At 47.4% G+C, this 25,935-nt stretch overlaps 1 protein-coding gene and 1 pseudogene across 1 annotated transcript in view; both read left to right on the forward strand.

Annotated features, from left to right (window-relative positions):
- Positions 1-9,452, forward strand: part of PTAFR (platelet activating factor receptor) — a 32,431-nt gene extending 22,979 nt beyond the window's left edge. Inside the window, exon 3 of the mRNA XM_059690564.1 lies at positions 6,261-9,452. Within this exon, the coding sequence (XP_059546547.1) occupies positions 6,307-7,332 (1,026 nt within the window). The 5' untranslated portion in view covers positions 6,261-6,306 and the 3' untranslated portion in view covers positions 7,333-9,452. The remainder of the gene's footprint in view (positions 1-6,260) is intronic.
- Positions 9,453-10,246: 794 nt separating this feature from the next.
- Positions 10,247-11,788, forward strand: LOC132231935 (large ribosomal subunit protein uL1-like; annotated as a pseudogene).
- Positions 11,789-25,935: the final 14,147 nt, after the last annotated feature.

The raw sequence follows: 25,935 nt of genomic DNA on the forward strand, positions 1-25,935 counted from the left end.
TAATCAATTTTGTAGGTATGTAAGAAAAAATATATATTTGTGAGAGAGAAAGAGCGAGAGGGAGATATATTCACGTGAGAGAGAAATGTTGACCGGTTGCCTCCCGCAGTGCCCTGACCAGAGATTGAACCTGCAACGTGGGTATGTGCCCTGACTTGGAATGGAACCTGCCACCTTTTGGTGCACAGGACAATGCTCCAACCAACTGAGCCACACCGGCCAGCGTAATAGCTTGTAAATATTTAAACATGTGTGCTCTTGACCACATATGACACCACAAATGTCAGGGGCCAGACTGACTGGTAAACCCAACTTCCCAACCCACAGTCCGCACTGGGGAAGTAACCAGCATGTAGCTTCTGTTCAGATCCTGGTCGTCCCTCCCCTCTGATTGTCCCGCTTTCTCAGGTCCCAGGGACTGGGAATAGTAGGCAGGATGGGAGTGGTGGGCAGTGTGTGGTTGGGGCTAAATGTTCTGCAGGGCAGAGGGTGGGACATCCAGATGGCAGGATTCTTATCTCTGTGAATTTTTATGGCCCTCTTAGCCCACTCACAGCTGAGTGCTGGGCCTGGGCCTGCTGCCCAGCCTTGATCCTCAGGGGACTGTGCCTGCATGTTAAGTTGAACTGTTGATAGCTTTGTTGGTGTTCTGCTAAAGCCTTGCTGGAGCTGGCAGGAAAGTCAGTGGTGAGTTAGAGCTCCGGAAGTCAGTGGTACCCACAGTCCCCTCCCCGGGCTCCAGTGGGGAGCTGGGCCAATGGGGAGTGGAGGACAGCCTGGCCATTTGTGGCCACTTTACATGCTTATTTTTGGAAGTACTGTAAGGATTGCAAGCTTTTGCAAACGAAGAAACTGAGGCTCAGAGAAGTGAATACCCTTGTCCACAGTCACACAGCAAGTAAACGGCAGAGCCAGGGATGAACCCAGGCCTTTCTAACTCCAGGGGCCTCGTGCTCCCTGCCTGCTATGCCTTCCCGAGAGGCTGGGTACCTTTCCTTCGTGCCCGTTTCCTCTGAAGAGTCACCTGGGGCTTGGCTATTCAGTCCCCATTGTCTGACACTGGGGACAAAGAGATGAAAATCTAATCTCTGCTCTCAGGGAGTTCCCAGCGTGGTGAGTAAAAGGGCCACAGAAATCAATACGTACAGCTACCTGGTGTGTGTCAGGTTCTATATCGAAGAATGTGCCCAGCCTCATGGTGACTCAGAGAGAAGAAGGCAACTCCTTCTACCTGGGGCAAACCGGGAAGGCGTCCCGGAGAAAGCATGTTTTAGCTTAGGTCTTCCCGAGTAAGATTTTGCGAGGTAGAATAACAGGCAAAAGGCATGCTCAGTAGGGCCCACAGCATGTGCAAAGACAGAGGTTTGAAGAGAAATGGAGTTTTCAGAGCAGCAGCTGGAAGTTCCGTGTGGCTGGAGTAGAGGGCGAGTAGCAGTAGAGGCTGGTGGGAGATGAGTTTGGACAAGAGCGTGATCCTGGACAGAGGGGCGCCATGGAAGGTGTTAGGTCAGACAGGTATGTGGCTGGCGGTGTGCTGGGCACAGCATTTCTCCAACTCCAGGGTGCTCATGAATCAAGATCGCCTGAATCTTGTTAAAAGACACCTTGAAACAGCAGGTCTCGGGTGGAGCTGAGCTTCTGCGTGCCTAACAAACTCACAGCTGATGCTGGTGCTCTGGCCCCAGGGCCACCGTCTGAGTAGGGAGGTGGTGGAGGGCACCCTCAGCCTTGTGAGGAGGCTGCCACTGGTGCTCTATGCCCCCGGGTAGATGAGGCCTCTACTATCTTCTTGGGTGACCCCTCTCACCGTCCTCACAAAGAGGCCAGTCTTGTCAGTTGTTAGAGATTTGTTCACTTGACAAATGTGTACCCAGCTCCTGCTCTGGCTAAGCTTGTGCTGGATGCTGGGGATACAGAGAAAACTTGGAAATGCCACTTTCTGGTCCCTGTCACCACCATCTCTTGCCTCCAAAATGGTCTGTTTGCTTCCATTCTTGCTCCCTACCATCTGTTCTCTGCCCAACGTCCAGAGCGAGTCCGGTCATGCTTCTCATCTGCTTGACATGCTCCAGTGTCTCTGTGATGCTAAAGGAATACAGTCTGAACTCCTCATCACGGGGATGCAGGGCTGTTCCTCTCTGATCGCATCCCACGCTTCCCACTTCTCACACCTGCAGGCCGCACTGACCTCTCTGTTCCTCGAACACGACAAATTTATTCCTCTCTCAGAATATGATGGACTTAAATAATTTCTCTTGACTAGTTTCTTTTCACTTTTTAGATTTCAGCCAGAGGAAGATACAGGTTTTGCAGGACCATAATTTTTATACACCTTTGGGGCCCTTCTTTGAAGGAACGATATCAAATTACAAACACACAATTAGCTACAAGGCCGGGGAGGGGGCCCTGAAGGTCAAGCTTCATTGGCTTCATGGCAAACAGGCCTCTGGTTTTGTTTATTGTCACCTCCTCTGAGAAGCCTTCCCTGGTCACTTTCCTTAAAGCAGCCCTCTAATCTGGCTTCATCATGTTACTACTTTTTTTTCTTTTATTGAATTCATCACAATTTGAAATTGTATTTATTTATCTTTCTACTTCTTTCTCTCTACTTCTTTCAACTTATTAAGCTTCTTGAATGAGAATTTGATGTTCCACTTCCTTGCTTCTCATTCACTCTTCAACTCATCTTAGGAAACTGCTCTCCCTCCAATCACGCGAGACAGATTTCCGTGTTGCCATATCCAATATTTGCTTTTCTGTCTGCATTGTGCTTGATTGCCCTGTGACTTTTCACGCCGCTGGCCACTGGCTCTCCCGTTCTTGAAACCTCCTTCGTTAGGTCTCCAGGAAGGCAGTCCCCTGGTTCTCTTCCCACCTCTCTGGCCATCCTGTCCTTGCCCCCCTCCGAAGTTTCTCCTCCTCCTCTGGCGTATCCTTCAATGGTGTTCTCTTCGGGCTCAACCTTGGATCCGCCTGGCTGTGTTGCAGGCGCTGCAAATGGGATATGTCCTCAACCGAATTCACCCTCCCCACCCACACGCTGTTCCTCCTCGGTCTCGTGTCCATGAAGATAGACAGCACCCCACCTCCAATCTCTGGGCCAGAAACCTGGCAGTCCTTCACTCCTCCCTTTCTATCAACCAGTATCTCACCTCACCAAGTTCTGTCCGTTCAATCTCCCGGATAACTCTCACAACCATCACTTTCCCTCCCTCCGCTCTGCCATGGTCCTCTGGCCGGAGAGGGACAGTTTCTGGAGGAAAGCGGCCTCCACCACACTGAGCTGGAGCCTAAACCCAAGACAGGAAGGAACTAACTTAGGGGTGGAGCTGGGTGTGGGTGTGAGGGGTAGGTAGGGATGTGACTTCCTCAAAGACCCAGAGTGAGGAGCAACACGCACCCCCAGCTACGGGCTGCCTCCTCACCTCTCTCAGACCCCAGCAACACGGTCCCCCAAGGCATGGGGGCCCGACAGGGGAACGAAACAAGGCCAGTCGCAGATGAACGGGCATCTTGGGCCCACGGGAGGGAGTGGAGGACCTGAGGTTATGGAGCAACAACTTTCAAGTCTTCTGGTCTCAGGATCTTTTTATATCGCGAAAATGTTTTGAGGGCCCCAGAGTGCTTTTGGTTACATGGATTATATCTATCATTGTTTACCATTTTTTAAATTAAAACTAAGACAGTATAAATAAAAATTGCTGCTTTTAAATATAAAAACCAATAACAAACGTATCGCATGTTAACACAAATAACGTTTTTAGTAAAAAATAACTAAAATTTCAAAACAAACATTTTAGGAAGAAGAGTGGAATTTATTTATATTTTTTTTTTGCAAATCACTTTGATCTTGGGTTTGATAGAAGACTGCTGGATTCTCATAACTGCTTCTGCATTCAATCTGAGGTGATATGTCATTTTGAAAATCTGGCCTCACACAAATAGGTATCTGTAAAAGGAGGGATATTTTAATGTGATTTTCAGATAATTGGTGACACTATTTTTTCCACAAATGGTAGTTTCTTAAAGGTTAGCTGCACTGTGGAACCTGGATCAGATCCACGAACTTTTTGTAATTTGTTACCCTGTGAGGTATTGGTTTATCTTATTCTTTGAATTTTCTGCCTAGGCATAATTTTGAAATATCATGTCTTCCTTATTTGGAAAATATCTGTTCAATGAGTTATGCAGGTCTTCCAAATATTGCTCTTTCATTATAAGATATTTTAAAAGTTGCATTCATTAATATCACCACCAATCTCATCAGAAAATTCTTTAAGTATTGGAAAGCTGGAGATACAGTTTCCCCCCAAAATTCTAATTTCCTTTGAAAGTTTGAATTTTATCATTGTCCATAAATACTGTTTATTTCCCTTGAAGTGACAGGTTTATTTATTCATATCTGAGAAAACGTCTGCCAGATACTCGTCTGAAAAACTTAATTTGAAAATAAAATAATTTTAAAAATATGTTTTTATTAAGCTTTAGAGAGAGAGAGAGGAAGGGTGAGGGAGAGAGATAGAAACATCAATGATGAGAGAGAATCATCGATCGGCTGGCTCCTGAACGCCCCCTCCTGGGGATCAAGCCCCAAACCTAGTCATGTGCTCTAATGGGGAATTGAACCAGCGACCTCGTGGTTCATGGGTTGACACTCAACCACTGAGCCACACCAGCCAGGCCATAGTTTGCCATTTTTTCAAGTGATAATAATGATGATCCTCAGAAAAGTTCAGCTCACAACTCCAACAATCACATAAATGCTTTCCCTGAAGACAACCAATTTATTTCAGTTTGCAGCAGAAGTGTTTCATGTGGATTTCCCATTTTGACATGGAATATTAAAAAAGATGTATACTCAAGATTTAATAAAGTTAATCATATCCTTGCTTTACCAAGGGCATTTTAAAGTGACTTAAAATGAAATTGGCTTTCTTTTTCTTTTTTTTTTCTTTTTTTAACTCTTGAGTACATGGCTGTAAAGAATTTGGCTGCTACTACAGTTTGGTGCTACTGCCTTGATTTATTCTAAGGAGCCAGCAGTTTTGCAACATCAACGCAAATGTCAACACAGTGCAAAAGGCAAATAATGTCTTGGTATTTTGTAAAATATATTTTTATTGATTTCAGAGAGGAAGGGAGAGGGAGAGATAGAAACATCAATGATGAGACAGAATCATTAATCAGCCGCCTCCTGCATGCCCCCCACTGGGGACTAGGCCCGCAACCCGGACAGTGCCCTTTCTCAGAATCGAACCCACGACCCTTCAGTCTGCAGGCTGACTGACGCTCTAGCCACTGAGCCAAACCAGCCAGCGCATCTTGGTATTAGTATGACAATAGTTTTGACCTCATGGATCCCCTAAAAGGTCTCCGAGATGTTCCTCTGTCCTCCTCATCTCTGTGGAGCCATTATCCTAGGGCTTAGGGATCGCAGGGCAGAGCTGCAGCTGGCAGTGGGAAAGGTCCAATGGCACAAACTATGCAATTCAAACCAACTGTGTAACGCACAGTATGACTCGCGGGTGAGTGTTTTTTTTTTTTTAAAGGAACCACAATGATTTATTGGAATAATGGAAGCTACATTTATTTAACTTAACATAGATAAACCACCACCACAGAAAATAGAGCAAAGCACAAAATTTTTTTCTCAATCAACAAAATTCCAATTAGAACCAGTTGTTTCTTAAAACTCACCTGTTTAAGTATCTATAGCAGCGGTTCTCAACCTGTGGGTCGAGACCCCTTTGGGGGTCGAACGACCCTTTCACAGGGGTCGCCTAAGACCATCGGAAAACACATATATAATTACATATGGTTTTTGTGATTAATCACTGTGCTTTAATGATGTTCAATTTGTAACAATGAAAATACATCCTGCATATCAGATATTTACGATTCATAACAGTAACAAAAGTACAGTTATGAAGTAGCAACGAAAATAATTTTATGGTTGGGGGTCACCACCACATGAGGAACTGTACTAAAGGGTCGCGGCCTGAGGAAGGTTGAGAACCACTGATCTATAGGCTTCTTCAAGTGTTTCCACTGTTGAAACAGCTGCTATTGATTTCATGGAATCTCAGAGGTAGTCCCTTGGAAAATTATTTTATGTAGAAAGAAAATAAATGCTGCCTATTAATTGGAAGATGCCATTGATTTTTTTTTTTTAATGTGCAAAATGGGAGTCTTAGAATAGATGAAATAAGATCGTCCCCTGCTGGCCCTTCATTAACCAGAATCCCTGTGTGGTCTTCCAGGCACAAGCAGGACACGGTGGCCAGCCGCCTTTTCTAGCCCCGAGCAATGGAGACGAATGATTCTCGCGTGGACTCCGAGTTCCGGTACACCCTCTTCCCGATTTTTTACAGTGTCATCTTTGTGGTGGGGGTCATCGCCAATAGCTACGTGCTGTGGGTCTTTGCCCGCCTGTACCCTTCCAAGAAACTCAACGAGATCAAGATCTTCATGGTGAACCTCACCATGGCCGACCTGCTCTTCTTGGTCACCCTGCCCCTGTGGATCACCTACTACTACCACCAGGGCAACTGGATTCTCCCCGCGTTCCTGTGCAACGTGGCCGGCTGCTTCTTCTTCATCAACACCTACTGCTCGGTGGCTTTCCTGGCGGTCATCACGTACAACCGCTTCCAGGCCGTCACGCGGCCCATCAAGACCGCGCAGGCTACTACCCGGACGCGCGGTATCTTGTTGTCCCTGATCATCTGGGTGTCTATTGTGGCCGCTGCATCCTACTTCTTTGTCCTGGACTCCACCAACGTGGTGCCCAACAGGACCGGCTCCGGCAACGTCACCCGCTGCTTTGAACATTATGAGAAAGGCAGCAAACCGGTCCTCATCATTCACATCTTTCTCGTGCTTGCCTTCTTCCTTGTCTTCCTCATCATCTTCTTCTGCAACCTGATCATCATCCGCACGCTGCTCCTGCAACCCGTGCAGCTGCAGCGCAACGTGGAAGTCAAGCGCCGGGCGCTGTGGATGGTCTGCACGGTCCTGGCGGTGTTCATCATCTGCTTTGTGCCTCACCATGTTGTACAGCTGCCCTGGACCCTGGCCGAGCTGGGCTTCCAGAACAGCGACTTCCACCAGGCTATTAACGATGCACATCAGGTCACCCTCTGCCTCCTTAGCACCAACTGTGTCTTAGACCCCGTCATCTACTGTTTCCTCACCAAGAAGTTCCGCAAGCACCTTACCGAGAAGTTCCAGAGCATGCGCAGCAGTCGGAAATGCCCCCTGACCACCATGGACACGGGCACCGAAGTGGTCTTGCCGCTCAACCACGTGCCTGCCAATTCCCTCAAAAATTAGCCTCTGCCGGATGGGGCCAGGCCCAGAGGCATGGACATCATGACTGACTTGGGGGAAGAAGAGGTATTTGCTGTGGGCTGGGCACATCTTTCCTGGGTGCTCGGGGCCCATGAGATATGGAGGCTACCTCCGTAAGGTGGGGATGATGGAAGAGCCAGACTGCTAGAAATCCCAAACCTGAACGAGCCCCTTGAGCCCCCTTTGGACATCTGCCATAGGAAACTTGGCTGGTGGCTTTAGCCAGGGGCAGACCTTGGGGACAGACTTTGAGCCACCCAGTGCACCCTGCTAGGGCAGCACCCCAAGTGCATATGACTTAAACTTTGGAGCAACCACTCCCTTCATCACTGTAAAGGCAGAGAAGGGGTTTGGGGAAAGGGACACTCCCTTGGCAACATGGCAGTACCTTTGGGGCAGATTTTTGAGCTAGGATGATGCCACCCTGTCTCCACCCACAGGCGCGAGGCCTTGGTGACACTTCTTAGGGTGGCTCAGTGGAAACTTCTCCCAACTCACCCAACACCCGAACGGCGACCGGAGAAGATAACACGTGCATAGACCAAACGCTAGGATGGGGGGCTTGTGTCCTGAGGCAGAGGTGTCTCCCAGCGTGGACCTCGCATCAGGCCTGGCTCAGCTCTGGGGGAGAGACACAATCGCTGTATCCATCTGTCTGTGCAGAGACCTTGATAAAGTACCTCCTGTCAGGCAGCAAAGGCCCCTCAGGGCGAAACTCTGATCATCCAGGGCACCACGATGCCCAGGGGATTCCATGGGAGTGGGAGCCTAGGCTTGCCTCCCCCCTGCCTCTTTTTCTAGGGAACCCCCTCCTAATTTAGCTTCTAGGAGGTGGGAGGAGCAGTTATGGTTTCTAGGGCCAGCAGGCACTGTGAGTTCTGGGTGCAGAAGAGAAGTGTCCACTTCTCGACGATCTCTAGATGCCTGCTTGTGATTTTCAGCAAATACATTCAAATGAGCCTCCTCTTGCACCCTGAGCTGAGTACCACCGTCTGAATCTGGCAGCCTCAGACCCAGGGCTCAGAGGAGCCCTCTCTGGTTCCCAGGGCCTTATGGGCCTTTAAGGAGATCTTCTTCCCTCCCAGACAGTGTCCCCATAAAGTTGGGATCCTTGATTTCTGTCTACTGGGCAAGCGCTGGATGGATGATTTTTATAACTGCCTCCCGATGGGCCAGTAACGCGCTTGGGTCTGCAGTCGCAGCTGTGGGCTGGCCTTGCCTGATGGTGACCAGGTAGTGCAGCTTACTGGAGCTTTGGTGTCACAGAGACCCAGTTTCCACTCTTGGCTTTGTCACTTCCTGCTGAGAACTTTGAGCTGAATTTCCTACCTCATAGGGTTGTTCTGAGCAGCGAAGTAAGTTGCTGAGTCAGAGACCTCTCGGTCAGGGTGCCTTCTCATCCAGGTTTCTCTCTTTTTCTGAGAATTTGTTCCCCTCCGTCCTCCTATAGGAGTTGAATGGATGAGAGGTGAACATCTGGCTCTAGCTGGGCCGGTCAGGAATTCAAATGAGCCTCCTCTTGCACCCTGAGCTGAGTACCACAGCTCTCAGGAATAAGTAGCAAGAGTCAGGGATGCTATTTCAGGCTCTGCAAGTCACTCACCTGAAGATATAGAAACCCTGGAGCTGTGAGTGTGTGCGCGTCTACATGTGTGTCTGTCTGTGTATGTGCTGGGGTTGAGAGGGTGGCAGAGACGGCCACCGACATGCGTGTACCAGAGAAAATGGCTGTTTAGAGGGAAGCTGGAGATGTGCAGAGCAAAGCAGAGACAGAGGGCCCCGGAACCTGGAGAGAGGAGGGGGTGGTGCTTCCAGGGGCCTGCCACTCTCCTCCTCCAGGCCACGCCCTTCTTGAGGCACAACTGCACTTTTTCCTTTGGGGCCTGTGAGAGTTCCTTGTGAGGAAATCTTCCCTTATCTTGCTTGAGCTGATTTGAGTCACTGATTACTTGCAACTAAATGAGCTCCGAACGAGATAAATGCTTACATGCTAAAACAGTGTTTCTTGAATTTCAGTGATTTATGTACCCCCCACCCCCTTGAAGTTTTTACAGTGTCTATGTACCAGCTATATATTTACTCAATAAATATTTTTCTTTAAATTGGGTCACTTTTTAAAAACTTAAATTGTAAAAAAGTTATGTTTTATAACTAGAGGCCCGGTGCATCAATTTTGTGCACCGGAGGGGTGTGTATGTGTGTGTGTGTGTGTGTGTGTGTGTGTCCCTCAGCCAAGCCTGCATCCTCTCACAATCCTGTCCCCCTTGGGTAGGGTCCCTCGCCCTGGCTGGAAACAGGGCCTATCAGGGCTTTCCTTCGCCTGGCTGCCTGCAGCTGGCCCTGCCCCCACCCCTGTCACAGCTTGCCATCTGTGTGGTGCTGCCTTCCCCTCCCCCACCACCGGTCGCCTCCCTCTGCAGGTGACAGGTGTGGGGTGTGATCACTTGGCTGGCCTGGGCCTCCCTCTGCAGGGCAATTGCTGGCTGGCCCTGCACACCTGCCACAGCATTGCTGGTCATTGGCCTGGGCCTCCCTCTTTGGGGCAATTAATCGTGGAGCCCCCTCCCCATTGATCTGTGGGGCGATTGTGGGGCAATGGTGGAGCCTTCTGACCAATCACATCGCACCTGCCTTGGCTGGCCTGGGGCCAGTGTGTGTCATAGCATGGTCGTCCGGAAAGTCGTCCGGACGGTCATTCTGCTGTTCGGTCGACTTGCATATTACACTTTTATTATTATAGATTGTGAACAAAAAACTAATGCCGCCTGCCGCCCATAGAAAATAAATGTAAACTGAAAGCATAACTCTTAAAATAAAAATGTTCTTGGTATCCTGTCTAAAGTCACCTCATACTCCCCAGGGACTTGCATAATACCCATTGGGAAACACTGCCGCGATGCGTGTCAAGTGCATGGTGTCGGCATTCACTGAGTGCTCAATACAGAGTAAGTCTGAGCTCTTTTCCGGTTTTTGTGGTGCGAGGAATCACAGACAACAAAGTTTCCTGAGACACCCTGTACAAGGCGGTGTGGGCAGTTCTGCACGGGAACCAGCGCAAGCGACGGAAGTTTTTGGAGACAGTGGAGCTGCAGGTCAGCTTGAAGAGCTATGAGCCTCCGGAGGACAAACTTGGGCACTGCCAGGCTGAAGTCCACTCCCTGCCCCAAGTTCTGCACATGTTCCTTGGAGGACCAGCAGCACTGCAATGAGGTCAAGGCCGTGGATATCCCCCGCATGAACAGCGAGGCATGAAGAAACTCAACAAGAGTAAGAAACTAGTCAAGGAGCTGGCCAAGAAGTATGATGCCTTTTTGGCTTCAGAGTCTCCTCTGATCAAGCAGATCTACGAATCCTGGGTGCCGGGGTCCAACCCCAGCAGGTCCAGGGGTTCCCAAAGGCGTAGACGGAGTCGGCGAAGAAGGAATGACACGGAGACAGTGTTCAGTTGATCAGCAGCCTAGCCAGGATCTCCAGCCAGGATCTCCAGCCAAGTTTTGGTCTGGATCTCCAGAGAGGTTCTGCTTAGGATCTCCAGAGAGGTTCTGTCCAGGTTCTCCAGTCAGGTTCAGTCACCAGGTTCTAGTCAGGCTCTCCTGCCAATCTCCGCAGTCAGGTTCAGTCCAGGATCCCCTGCCATGCTCTCTCGCCAGGCTCTGCCTCCAGGCTCCGAGGCCAGTCCCGGTCCAGGATCCTCCGGCATGCTCTCGCCAGCGAAGTTCTTCTGTCTCTAGAGAATGTTCTGTGTAGGTTCTGTGCCTAGGCTCTGTCTCTCTTGCTCCTGTCTTCCAAGCCCTGTGTCTGAAGTTCTGTCTTATAAGTTCTGTGTTCTAAGTTCTGTGTTCTTCTGTCTTCTGAATTCTGTCTGTTGTTGTCTTGTTGCATCTGTATTTATACCAGTTGATTCTAATCCTGTCAATTTCTATTACAAAGGTTAGGGCGTTTCTTATCTCCATTCCAGGGAGTAAAGATTATGTAGCTTAAGCATGATTGTTTGTAGTTAAATTGATTAACTACCTGCCTGGCACTTAGTTAAGGAGTTTCATCCCCTCCCTAACTTCAGGGGAAAATCCCTACCTGGGGATTCAACCTTTCTCGGAGAGGTGACCTTGGTTAAAACACATAGCGCCAAGAAGGTGAGCAAACATATTAAGAACCGTATGCCATATATGCCAGGTCCCTTGAAACAGCAAGGATGGACCGGCTCCCGGCACCTGGGCCCAGGCCTGCATAAGGCTAGCAAGTTCTCTTCCTCTTGACCCACAATGAGAACGTGGTGGTCAAAGTTGATGAAGTGAAAGCCACAATCAAGTTTCAGATGACGAAGGTGCTGTGTCTGGCGGTGGCTGTCGGCCATGTGAAGATGACAGATGATGAGTTTGCGTACAACATCCATTTAGCTGTCGATTTCTTGGTGTCATTGCTGAAAAAGAACTGGTAGAAAGTCCGGGCTTTGCACATCAACAGCACCATGGGCAAGCCCCAGAGCCAGTACGAAGGCACAGCTTAAGAAACCATGCTGCTACCATTAAAAAAAAAAAAAAAAGAGTAAGTCTCACAGTCCTGAGATGGTAACTTCTCATCACCCCCTTGCTTCTCCCAGAATGTTGCCTGGACAGATCCCACTCATACCCAGGGCCCATGGAGGAATATTTTAGTTGTAGCCCATGCTACAGCCCTGCTGATCTCCTCACCACTCTGCATATAGCCATGTTTACTTCCCCTGTGACTTCTGCTTGGTTGTGACCTCAGATGCTCTCTCTTCTTTGTGACCTAGCCCAGAACACTTCTGATAGGCCACCTTCCCTGAGGCCTCTGGGCAGGGTCATTGGCTTTCTTCTAACAGCACTTTAGGGCTGAAGGGTCTAACTTTTTTATGCCGTAATTCCTATGAAGTTTATCCATTTGACTGTCCACCTTCCCCTTCCTGGGGCAGGAACTGAATCTTGTTCATCAGTGTATCTACAGTTTCTCACAGAAGGCCTGGGACTGAGATCGGTCTGTCTCCAAAGCTTACTGCTTTTCCAGAGTACAGCATAAACAGACATATTGCGTTTACATGCACTTAGTTTGAAAGGGTTTAACAGACTCTTCAAGGAGAGGTGGAGAAGGAATTTAATAATACATACCCTTCCAAAGTTCTAGGTTCATACTTAAGGGACGATGTCAGTGATTTTCAGAGGATCAGAACATTTTGGAGCAGGGTGGGTCCAATCAATCCCTTGATCTTACTAGGGGAATAGGGGACTCCGAGGGACCAAGTGATTGCAGAAATTACACAGCATGGAACTGCAGGGAATATAGAATTGGCTGCTGATCTGTGTCTCTCACTCCTTGCAATGGTGACAGGGATTATAGGAAAAGTTGATTTGTAATTCTTTCGAAGAAGCATCACCAGTCAGGAATTCCAAGCCATCTTCTACGTTAAGAAGGCCTTATCCTGTATCTCCCCCTGATTTCAACTTTCACCTCCGGGAACTTCCAGTGATCTCAGTTAGAGAATGCTGTGCAGGCAAGACCTGGTCCCTTGAGATGAGTCATAGACTATAGAATGATAAGTGTAGGTCACAGTTGACTAGAACTGGGCATGTTTATGCCAGTTTTTACTCAGCTATGTTATATCTGTGCTTGAGACCTAAGGCTAAAAAAGGTATAATAAAACCCTCTTATAAAATAGCTGTTTTTGTGTGTGCAGACTTGTATTTCTGTAATACAAATTATGCTTCCCCTGATATTCTGCCAGGAAGCCACCCTTCCACCTACCCAGTCATCCGTCTATCAGTCTGTGCATCCATCTACCCATCCATCTATCCGTGCATGCATGCATGCATCCATCCAGGTATCCAACAAACATCTATGGAGCACCATTTTGGTCCAGTAACTATGCTAAGCACAGTTTTTATTTGCTGTCTCAGATTCTACATGAAAGGTAGGTGATTCCATCCCTGTAGAAAAAGATAAAATAAATAAGGACCCGAGCCGACTGAATCTGACAGTGGCTGCCTCCCAGGTATGTGGTACAGAGGAAAGGGAACTACTTTGTGTTGAGCCCCAGATAGTTGCTTGCCACTTTCACAAATCTTATCTCATGAGTCCTCACAACCACTGTACAGAACTGAAATTTTCATACCATTTTACAGATGGGGAAATGGAGGCTCTGACATGTTCTGTGACTTGTAAAGATAAAAGAGCTGGAAAGTGGCAGAATCAAAAAAACCAAAACACAGGGTAGGTCCAATCCCTTTATCTTACTAAGGGGAATATGGGACTCAGATCTGCCTTAGTAAATATGGGTCCCTTCCCTTCGCTCCTCTCCCCAGGTGATTGCTCTCTTGCTCAAGCCCCCCTAGGCCCTGTCCTAGTGTTGGTGTGTGCTGGGATAGGAGTCTCTCGAGGACAATAGCAGCTGGCGAGGGGCCCTGCCTCACTGTTTCCAGCTTCCTGCTGGAGTTGGGGGCTCTTGTGCTCCCCATGCAGGCTGAAGTCCCAGCAGCAATGACTTCCTTCCAAGGTGAGGTTTCTGTGCTCACTCAGAGAGGGCACTCCTACAGGTGGGTAGAGTATGTGGATGCAGTGTTTCAAAACCTTTTGAGGCTAGAATGTCATTGTCGCTGAAGCTAGAAGGTGCATTAAGTAGCCACGCTGATCCTGACATCTCTGTAAGAGGAGGGAAAGGGGTGAACACCGACGGCTTATTGTGTCCCAGGCACCGTGAGGGGAACTTCACGTCATTACCTGTGGACAGAACGGACTCTTCCCTCGGTCTGAACTACTTCCCCCCCGCCCCTCCCCCCCATATCTGTATGGCTTATTTCCTTGACTCCTTCAAGGCTTTATTCAAATGTCCCCTTCTCAGTGAGGTCTTGACCACCTCATTAAAAACAGAAGCTTAGAAAGTGAAGTGACTCCTCAAGGCCAGACAGTGCACGGCTGGGTCTGTCTGGCTCCTTGCACTTCCTATTCTACACTGACTTCCTCTGTAGGGGTCTCCTTCATGACACAGGTTGTGAAGGTCCATGTCCTTCATCGTCCAGACAAGAAAAGCAAGTATCAAAAAGGTGAAATGACTTACTCAACGTCACACAGGCAATAACTTGATAGAATTAGGATGCATAGATCTTTTATTACCTGCATTTTGCAAGACACTTCTCTTATATACTTTTTTGTCTGAATGCATGTTTTTTTTCTCTTTAATCACCATTCTCCAGTCTCATCCCCCAACTGTTCTAGAGTGTTTGATATTCTTGACTTTTTTGTATCCTTTTCTGTGTGTATTCATTTCACATTTACATAAAAGACATGATTTGCATATATTGGGTGATGGACCTCATTCCATGTCTTATTCCTCCACCCCTCCCCCTCATTCACCATTGTTTTTACAATTTAACTATGTTGAAGTGTGTACATCTGCGTCATGGATGCCAACCTCTGCTCCATCACCCCCCACCGTGTGCATATACATTTTGCTTACCTATTCCTCTGGCAATGGGCAGTTAGACTGCCTTAAACTCCCTTTTTTATACACGATGCTGTGAGGAGCTGCTTTCTCATGTTTCCCTAAGGATCAGTGTAAGACTATCTCTGGTATATATACCTAGGAGTGACATTCCTAGGTCATAGCTTACACCTATACTTGATTGGAAGAAGAACTGACAAATAAATCACTTCTGAAATGGCTGCACTAGTCCACACTCACTCCCATCCATAGTTACATGAGAGTTTCTACTTCCTCAATTCCCCACCCACCTTTGGCCTTGTTCAACTTTCAAATTGCTGGTGGTGTGAGGAAAAACCTTGTTTTTAGTTGGAATCTCTCTCGGGTTACTAATGGATTTGTAATCTGTACTCATTAGTCATTTGAGTTTGAATTCTGACTCCAGAGCCTGCACAGTGTCACGTAGTGATCAATAGAGTGGCCTCTGGGGCCATGTTGCCAGGTTCAATTTCTGTCTTGACCTAGTCTGTGACTTGAGGCAGACTATTTAGCCTCTCTGAGCTTCTTTTTCTTCATCTCTAAAATGCGAATAGTTTTTCCTGGCCCGCATGGCTCAGTGGTTGAGCATCGGCCTATAAATGAGGAGGTCAAGGTTCGATTCCCAGTTGGTGTACATGCCTGGGTTGTGGTCTCAATTCCCAGTGTGGGGCGTGCTGGAGGCAGCCGATCAATGATTCTCTGTCATTGATGTGTCTATCTCTCTCTCCCTCTCCCTTCCTCTCTGAAATAAATAAAAATATTAAAATAAAATGAGAATAATTTTACTGTTCACACAATAGCATAATTTTCAGGTTTTAAAATTGCTTAGTGTCTGGCAAGGACTATGTACATAGTGAATGTTATGTTTCATCCTAATAGGTTGTGTCATTCTCCCTGCAGCCTCCCTTTTCACTCAAGTACACAACCCCATTTCCCCTGCCCTGTTTCAAACAGTTCATATTATGTATGCTCCTTAGAAATGTGAAACTATAGCCCTGACTGGTTTGGCTCAGTGGATAGAGCGTCGACCTGCAGACTGAAGGGTCCTAAGTTTGATTCCAGTCAAGGGCACAAAAAAAAAAAAAAAAAAAAAAAGAATGGCCACATGCATGAGTCAGGGGATTTTGACTTCTGGAAGGAAATAATGAATTAGTTCTTTAAAAGAAAGGATGGGACATCAAAGGACACTATCCACAGAGTGAAAAGGCAACCAACTGAATGGGAGACATTTTTTGCAAATCATAGATTGATAAAGGATTGATATGCAGAATATATAAAGAATTCCCACAAATCCACAGTGAAAAAATGATCAATTAAAAAATGGGCCGAAGCCGGTTTGGCTCAGTGGATAGAGCGTCGGCCTGCGGACTGAAGGGTCCCCGGTTCGATTCCGGTCAAGGGCATGTACCTTGGTTGTGGGCACATCCCCAGTGGGAGATGTGCAGGAGGCGGCTGATCGATGTTTCTCTCTCATCGATGTTTCTAACTCTCTATCTCTCTCCCTTCCTCTCTGTAAGAAATCAATAAAATATATTTTAAAAAAATGGTTAAAGGATTTGAATAAATATTTATCCAAAGAAGATATACAAATGGCCAATAAACACATAAAAAGATACTCAACATCACTAATCATTAGGGAAATACAAATCAAAACCACAATGAGATAAAATCAGAAAATAAGTGTTGACAAGGATGTGGAGAAATTGAAACACTGTGCATTGCTGGTGGGAATGTAAAATGGTGTAGCTGCTGTGGAAAACAGTATGTGGTTCCTCAGAAACTTAAACATAGAGTTACCATATGACCCAGTAATTCCACTTGTGGGTATACATGAGAAGAATTGAAAGCAGGGACTCGAACACCAACATTCATAGAAGCAATGTTCACAACAGTCAAAGATGGAAGCAACCCAAGCCCATCAAGGAATGAGTGGATAAGCAAAATGTGGGAGATAGGTACAATGGAATACTATGAATCTTAAAAAGGAAGGAAATTCTGACACATGCTACAACATAGATAAACCTTGAAGATATTGTTTATATTTAATAATCCTATCTAATAAAAGAGAAACATGGTAATTAGTGTACGTCTGCTACCCTTCCCATTGGCTAATCAGCGAGATATGCAAATTAACAGCCAGCCAAGATGGCAGCCGGCAGCCAGGCACTTGAAACTAACATGAGGCTTGCTTGCTTCAGTGACGGAGGAAACCAATGTTCCCCGCCTGCCTTGCCGGCCTCTGAGCTTGGAAACATAGTTACAAATATCGAAGCTAAACAAAACCCCAGAAACCTGCTTTCAGTGAGCTGGGATCTCAGAGCTGGAGTTGATACAGTGTTTCAATTATAGAACACAAACAAACCAGATACCTGCTTTCAGCAGCAGAGGCCTCAGAGCTGGAGTCAGAGCTAAAGCTGGCCCAGAATAAAAAGAAAAAGAAAAAAAGGAGCGGTTGGGAGCTTCAGTCACCCGCCAGCCTGAAAACAGCCCTCAGCCCCTCACCCAGACTGGCCAGGCACCCCAGTGGGGACCCCCACCCTGAAGGGGGTGTGACCAGCTGCAAACAGCCATCATCCCCTCATCCAGGCTGGTCAGGCACCCCAGTGGGGACCGCCCCCCCCGATCCAGGACACCCTTCAGGAAAACCAGCCAGCCCCCACCCATGCACCAGGCCTCTATCCTATATAGTAAAAGGGTAATATGCCTCCCAGCACCAGGATCAGCAGAGCCACGAGGCCTCCTGGCACCGGGATCAGCGTGACAGGGGGCAGCGCCCAAACCCCCTGATCACCCTGCGGCTCTGTGTGTGACAGGGAGCGTGGCTACAACCTCCCTATCCGCCCTGCTCTGTTTGTGACAGGGGAAGGCGCCCCAACCCCCTGATCAGCCCTGCTCTGTGCCTGATAGGGGGGAGCTCCCCAACCCCCCGATCGCCCTGCGGCTCTGTGTGTAACAGGGTTCGGCACCCCAACCCCGCCCCCTCCACGGGCCCTGCTCTGTGTGTGACAGGGTAGAGCCATAACCTCCCCATCGGCCCTGCCCTGAGTGTGAGAGTGGCGGCGCCCCAATCCCCTCATCTGCCCTGCTCTGTGTGTGACAGGGGGCGGTGTCCCAACTCCCCTATCAGCCCTACTCTGTGAGTGACAGGGGGGAGCTCCTCAACCCCCTGATTGACCCTGCTCTGTGCGTGACAGGGTACGGAGCCCCAACCCCCCTGATGGGCCCTGCTCTGTGCGTGACAGGGGGTGGCGCTGCAACCTCCCCATCGACCCTGCCTTGAGTGTGACAGGGGGCGGTGCCCCAACTCCCCTATCGGCCCTGCTCTGAGCCCGACCAGGGGCTGCACCTAGGGATTGGGCCTGCCCTTTGCCACCCGGGAGCAGGCGTAAGCCAGCAGGTCGTTATCTCCCAAGGGGTCCCAGACTGTGAGAGGGCACAGGCCGGGCTGAGGGACCCCCTCTCCCCCCACAAGTGCACAAATTTTTGTGCACCGGGCCTCTAGTAGAGGAATATGCAAATTGTCCGGGACACTGTCACGTAACAGTAACGACCAAACAGCAGGCTGGCAGGCTGCTTGGGGCAATGAGGCCAGCAGGGGGGTTAATGGACAACCAAACGACTGAATAGCAGGCTGCGTGGGGCAACCAGGCTGGCAGGGGGGGCAGTTAGGGGTGACCAGGCTGGCAGAGGGGGGCAGTTGGAGGTGACCAGGCCAGCAGGGGGGGCAGTGAGGGGCAACCAGGATGGCAGAGGGGAGCAGTTGGGGGCAACCAAGCCATCGGGGGGGAAGTTAGGGGCGATCATGCCGACAGGCAGAGGTGGTTAGAGGTGATCAGGTTGGCAGGGGGTATAGTTAGGGGCAATCAGGCAGGCAGGCAGGTGAGCAGTTAAGAGCCAGAGGTCCCAGATTTTGAGAGTCTGTCCGACTGCCGGATTAGGCCCAATCCCTGGAATCAGGCCTAAACCGGCAGTCAGACATCCCCCGAGGGGTCCCGGATTGGAGAGCGTGCAGTCTGGACTGAAGGGACCTCCCCCAACACACAAATTTTGTGCACCAGGCCTCTAGTGCTAAATAAAATAAGCCAGACACAAAGGATTCCACTTACATAAGGTGCCTGGAGTAGTCAAATTCGTAGAGACAGACAGTAGAATGGTGGTTGCCAGGGGTTAGAGAAGGGAAATGGGGAATTGTAGTTTAATGGGTATAGGGTTTCAATTAGGGAAGATGCAAAATTTCTAGAGATGGATGGTGGTGATGGTTGTACAAAAATGTGAACATATTTAATGTTGATAAACTTCACATTTAAAAATGATAAAAATTATAATTTTATGTTAACACACACACAAACTTTTTTTTTTTTTAATCCTCACCTGAGGATTTTTCCATTGATTTTTAGAGAGAGTAGAAGAGAGAGGGAGAAACACAGAGAGAGAAACATTGATGTGAGAGAGACACATCAATCGGTTGCCTCCTGCACGGCCCATTGGGCTAGGGATCAAGGTACGTAACCTTGACAGGAATCAAACCTGGGACCCTTCCGCCTGCAGGCCAACACTCTAGCCACTGAGCCATACCGACTAGGGCCACACACAAACTTTAAAAAGAGGGAGGATGGGGTAGGAAGAAGTGAGGTGAGAAGAAATTCAGGCTCTCCAAGGACCCTTTTTCACAGTGTGTCCATCGTGTTCAAGGTGGTGTTGCCTGGAATTGATTCAACAAACTCTGCTTGAGTTACTGGGTGTGAAAGAGCTTAGTCAATAAAATCTATACGTGTGATATTTTTGGTATGTGTGGCTGTCTGAGGCAGCATGGCCCTGTGAAAAGAGAGTGGGTGTCCTTCCTTCACTCCACCAACCTGTCATGCTTGCCCGTCGTAGGTAGCACTCTGCCATTTGCTGTGGGGACAAGGCAGGAAAGGTGAAGTCTCTGCCCTCCCAGTCTAGCAAATTGGCAAATGCGTTAAAAATGCGATAGAGTGTTGTATTTGCTATACAATGGTCTGCTTGTGAGACTCCATTGTGAACATCTCTGCCCAGCTCTGTGTTTAGAGATGTCATGTTAGTTAGTTTGAAATCAGCCATGTTGGAAATGTATGTGCACCACAGAAATTAGTGAATGCTGCACATCGTTTGAATCTCAGGTACGTCACTGGCTGTATGATCATGGGCAAATCACTTCAGCTCCCTCCTCTCAGGTTCCTTATTTTTAAAAAAATATATATATTTTAAAAATATATTTTATTGATTTTTCACAGAGAGGAAGGAAGAGAGATAGAGAGCTAGAAACATCGATGAGAGAGAAACATCGATCAGCTGCCTCCTGCACATCTCCCACTGGGGATGTGCCCGCAACCCAGGTACATGCCCTTGACCGGAATCGAACCCAGGACCTTTTGGTCCACAGGCCGACGCTCTATCCACTGAGCCAAACCAGCTTCGGCTAAAAAATATTTTTTTATTGATTTTAGAGAGGAAGGGAGAGTGAGAGAGAGATAGAAACATCAATGATGAGAGAGAATCATTGATCAGCTGCCTCCTGCACACCCCTTACTTGGGATCTAGCCCACAATCCAGGCATGTGCCCTTGATCGGAATCAAATCTGGGACCCTTCAGACCTCAAGCCGACACTCTATCCACTGAGCCAAACCAGCTATTGCTATTTATAAAATAGATATAATAAATGTCAGTTCCGCCGAAACCGGTTTGGCTCAGTGGATAGAGCGTCGGCCTGCGGACTGAAGGGTCCCGGGTTCGATTCCGGTCAGGGGCATGTACCTGGGTTGCGGGCACATCCCCGGTGGGAGATGTGCAGGAGGCAGCTGATTGATGTTTCTCTCATCATCGATGTTTCTAACTCTCTATCTCTCTCCCTTCCTCTCTGTAAGGAATCAATAAAATATATTAAAAAAAAATAAATGTCAGTTCTGTTCACTTCCCTCTCCTAGGGAGAGGATAACTTGACACTTGGATGACCATATTGATTATGGCTTTCCACGGTTCATTGTTTATACTTGATCTTATGGCCTGATAATGGCTCCTAACTTTTTGGATGTTTCGCAACAAATGAATTTTAACTATAGCAGCAGCTAAAATTAGTTCAGTAAGGCAAGACAGGAAATGAGGAAGAACTTGGGCCTTGGAGGTAGATCTAGATTTGTCTGCCAGTTCTGTCATCACGAGTTATTTGGCCTCAGGCAACTGCCTGTTTCTGAGCCTCAGTTTCCTTAACTGCAAAAATGGAGATAATGACCACTAGCACCCAGATGTATTGGAAGGTGCAAGGGAGGTAATGAAGAGGAAATCATTCTGTAATTTGTCAAGGACTATTACATGCACCATGTGAGCAGCTAACGTAGCAATATTGCTGGTTGCCTAATATCTATCCTCTCCCTCTTCCAAAATAGAAGAACCCCTATTTTATTTGGAATAACAATATGTTTTTGTTTTGTTTGGGGGAGCAATATTATAGTCAGCTAGAGCATGTTGCTGGGGAACGGAGGGGACACTGGTGTTAACAGGCAGGCCGACTTCCCTAGTGGGGGCCCCGTACGGCTCTTTGACACTGCTAACAGAGTAGCCCTTACCACGGCAGGCGCTAATGCCCCAAGGGTCTTTGGGAAGTTTTTAGGTTAGTGAAGAGCCACCTTGCCCAAACTGTAACTCTCAAACAGTCCTTACAAAACTCTTAGTATTTATAGTCTAAATGTTCCCTGGCCATTGTTGCTTCTCCACATGTTCTTAGAGATAAGCCCCTAGGGGAGTCCCTCTGCTTATCAATGACAGCACAGGAGGAATGGTGACATCCCGGCACAACTTCATACGTACATAAAAAAAAACTCTTTCTCTTCTTTTTTGGTCTTTGTCAGAAACAGGTGGATTAAAGCTACTTCAGTCATACACAGAGCTTCTGGGCAGCATTTGCTTACCAACAGAAATATTTCAACAACCATGAGCCATGCGGTGGGTGCCAGATGAGTCACAGCCTTGTGTTAGGATGTGATTACTCCTTTTTCCCATCTCTCAGCTGTCCTCTATGTTGACTTCATTCTCAGAAGGCCTCTTTCTCAAGGTTGCAAGATGGCTGCCAGGGACTTCCAGGGCTGCATTCTTCCTCGTTCTCATCTAGCATAGAGAACAGAAGCTCTTTTCCCCAGCAACTCTCGCATACTAATAAATCCTGAGATTTGCTTTGATTGGGCTGGCTAGGATTATATGCCCAATCCTGATTGGTCAACGTGGCTGGGAGAGTGAAATGGGGAGACTGGTTTAGGCTGGGTCACTTACTTCACCACTGGAGCCCAGGTCAGAGCTGGCTTCATCCGAGTGTATAGGCTTAGAGTGGGGCTGATTTCCCCAAAGCAAAATTGGGGTGCTATCATCAAAGAAGAGGGAGCATGTATTAGTTTCCTATTGATACTCCCCCCTCCCCAAATTACCACAAACATAGTGGTTTCCCACAACACATTTTATTCTCTGACAGTTCTGGAGGCCGGAAGTCTAAAATGGGTCTTACGGGGCTAAAATCCAGGTGTTGGCAGGGGTGTGATTCTTCAGGAGATTATAAGGGAGAATCCATTCCCTTGCCTTTTCCAGCTTCTAAAGCAGCGGTTCTCAACCTGTGGGTCGCGACCCCTTTGGGGATTGAACGACCCTTTCACAGGGGTCGCCTAAGACCATCGGAAAACACATATATAATTACATATTGTTTTTGTGATTAATCACTATGCTTTAATTATGTTCAATTTGTAACAATGAAATTGGGGGTCACCACAACATGAGGAACCGTATTAAAGGGTCGCGGCGTTAGGAAGGTTGAGAACCACTGGTTCTGCTCCCTGTCTATTTCTCTTGTTTTGCCTTCCATTAAGTTTCAGTTGGTCTTCTACCATTTTCTTTGCCTCAGACTTGCCGTTTTCTCTGTCATCATTTAGCCATGGCATATTCTATGCAGTCTGCCAGATTACCTCTAACTCATCCCTCATACCCCCCAGGCACCCTTCCTCAAGCTCCTGGACTAAATAAAATTCTCCCATTATGAACTCTGATGGTGTCCCACTGTAGGTATTAAGGAATATGTATTTAACCTAGGTAGTGCTAACACAATTCTAATTTTCTGTTTACTTGTGTGCTCATTTGATTAATACTTTTCCCCCCAACACAACCACTACTGGCCTGCAAGCTCCAGTACCTGTTCTGCTGGCACTATATGTCTCTTAAAAACACATGCTCGCCCTAATCGGTTTGGCTCAGTGGATAGAGCATCAGCCTGGGGACTCAAGGGTCCCAGGTTCAAGTCCGGTCAAGGGCATGTACTTTGGTTGCAGGCACATCCCCAGTAGGGAGTGTGCAAGAGGCAGCTGATCGATGTTTCTCTCTCGTCGATGTTTCTAACTCTCTACCCCTTTCCCTTCCTCTCTGTAAAAAAAAAATAAAAAAATCAATAAAATATATTTTCAAAAAACAAACAAATAAACAAACAAACAAACCCCACATGCTCATTTTCAGATCAGGACACTGAGGCTCGTTCCAAGGTCATACAGCCACCAAGGCTCAATGGTTGAGTGTCAGCCTAGGAACCAGGAGGTCGCAGTCCTGTTGTGGTCAGGCCACATGCCATGGTTGTGGGCTCAATCCCCAGTGTGGGGTGTGCAGGGGGCAGCTGATCAATGATTCTCTCTCATCATTGATGCTTCTGTCTCTCTCTCCCTTAACCACTCTGAAATCAATAAAAACAAATTAAACAACAATAACAACCCCAAATCTGATGCCAAAACCTGCCCTTTCTTCTTTTCACTTTGCTGTCCTCTAAGATGGGGAATGGTTGGATTGTGTCATTTCTGGGTGTGCAACTCTAGAAACTTCATCTGCTTCCTGGATGAAGTCGTTGGAAATGGGTCTGAAAAGGCTGATGGTTTGCCTGAACTTTGATTTCTTCCTTTCCTTCCATTTCTCTTTCTTTCCTCCCTCCCTCTGTCTTTCTCTGTCCTTTTCTTTACCAGTGGTTCTCAACCTTCTGGCCTTTTAAGTACAGTTCCTCATGTTGTGACTCAACCATAAAATGATTTTCGTTGCTACTTCATAACTGTCATGTTGCTACTGTTATGAATCGTCATGTACATATCTGATATGCAGGATGGTCTTAGGCGACCCCTGTGAAAGGGTCGTTCGACCGCCAAAGGGGTCGCGACCCACAGGTTGAGAACCTCTGCTTTACACCTTTCTACTTTCCAAAACTTGTACAAAGTTTTTGTCCATTGCCAGACTCTGTTCTGGAAGGTGGTGACATAGAGATGAATCAAAATCTACTCTGTTAGAGGTCTAGGTCAGTGAATAAATTCCAATCCAGTATGGTTTTCTCCTCCATAAAATGGACATTATCCTCATTACACCAGTCCAAGTTTTTGGAGGCAAAACTGAAGCTGACTCTGGAATGGACTTTATTAGAAGGACATTGAGTAGAACCCAGCCTGAGAAAATAAGAGGGTGGGAAGCTAATGGAACCGAATCCACACTCTAGGAACTAGCTGGTGAGGACAACGCCACTGGCACTGCCACTGTCCTCACTACTCCAGGTGTCCATCTGTTTTCAAGACTGTCCCTTAAGGTTCGAAGACCAGGTGGGAGCATCCCATGAGCCAAGCCTGGGTCACCTGGCCAGACTCCAGCTGCCTAGATGCAGGGAGAGGAGATAACTGCCCCCTTTCAGGGCAAAATGGCAGCTGGCATTCAAAACCCGACACTGTTGCCCTCATTTCCTTGTGTTTCTTGAGTGGCACCAGGGCCAAAGAACCTCTGGGTAGGTTATCTATCCATCAGGTTCCTGGAGAATGATCAGCTGCTGAGTGACTAGGCTGGAACTTGAATTTAGGTCTACATGGTGCAGTAGCAGTTAGGGTTCTTGGTATTGAGCAACAGACACCACCTCTGCCAATTTTCACTCAGCAAAAGAGAAGTTATTGGAAGGATGAGGGTGGGGCTCAAAGAATGAACGGATAGCTGGAGAAGCAAGTTTGGAAACAGACAAGGACCAAGGAGAGATGGAGGGCTTAGCATCAGGTTGTAGGCACATTTTTGCCTGAAGGCTGCCACCACCACTATAACGAGTGACCTCCAACAAGATCTCCTATCTTGGCCACATCATCTCAAAATTCAAATTCTTAGGAGAAGGTTTAGCTTTGATGAGATCAGCTTTCATTATAGCCCTCTCCTCCAGGGTAAGAAGGATGTGGCCCTTTAGTGGGGTGGGACTTTTGGAGTTACTTTTCCATCAAGGCCACAAATGACATTACAGTAGTCCCTCCTTATCTATGGGGGATGTGTTCCAAGATGCCCAATGAATGCCTGAAACCTCAGGTAGTACCAAACTCTAAATAGGTATTGTTTTTTCCTTTACAAACATTCTAAGGTTAAAGTTTAATTTAAAAATTAGGCACATTAAGAGATTACCAATGACTAATAATAAAATACAACAATTATAATAATATCCTGTAACAAGTTATATGAATGTGGCATTATTAGTTAAATAAGGGTTTTTTGAGCACAAGCACTTTGGTACCATAACAATCGATTTGAGAACTCAGATGCCTACTTAGTGACAACGCCACTAAACGGGTGAGGAGCTTATAGAGCTGGATATGCTGGACAAAGGGATGATTCATATCCTGGGCAGGATGGAGTGGGATGGAATGAGACTTCATCATACCACCCAGAATGGTGTGCAACTTCAAACCTGTGAATTGTTTATTTCTGGGATTTTCCATTTAATATTTTTAGACCATAGTTGACCCTGGGTAACTGGAACAGCAGAAGGTGAAACCACAGATGAGGGGGGATTACTGTAATATGGAAATATCACTTATCGTCCTAACAATGGTGCATAGCAAGCAATCACATGCTTTAGGCTTATACATCTGGTGGTCAGCTAGGCAGCTCTGCTGCTGATCTTGGTTGGATTTGCTCATGTGTCTGGAAGTTTGCTGGCTATTAGCTGATCTAGTCTTACCTTGACTGAAAAGACTAGGGCCTCCTCCATGAGGCTAGTTCTGGCATGTTTTTATGTGTAATGGCAGAGGCATGAGAGTGAGGGTAAACCCTATCATACAAGTGCTTTTTA

Source organism: Myotis daubentonii, chromosome 3 (genome assembly GCF_963259705.1).
Source record: "Myotis daubentonii chromosome 3, mMyoDau2.1, whole genome shotgun sequence".
Classification (NCBI taxonomy): domain Eukaryota; kingdom Metazoa; phylum Chordata; class Mammalia; order Chiroptera; family Vespertilionidae; genus Myotis; species Myotis daubentonii.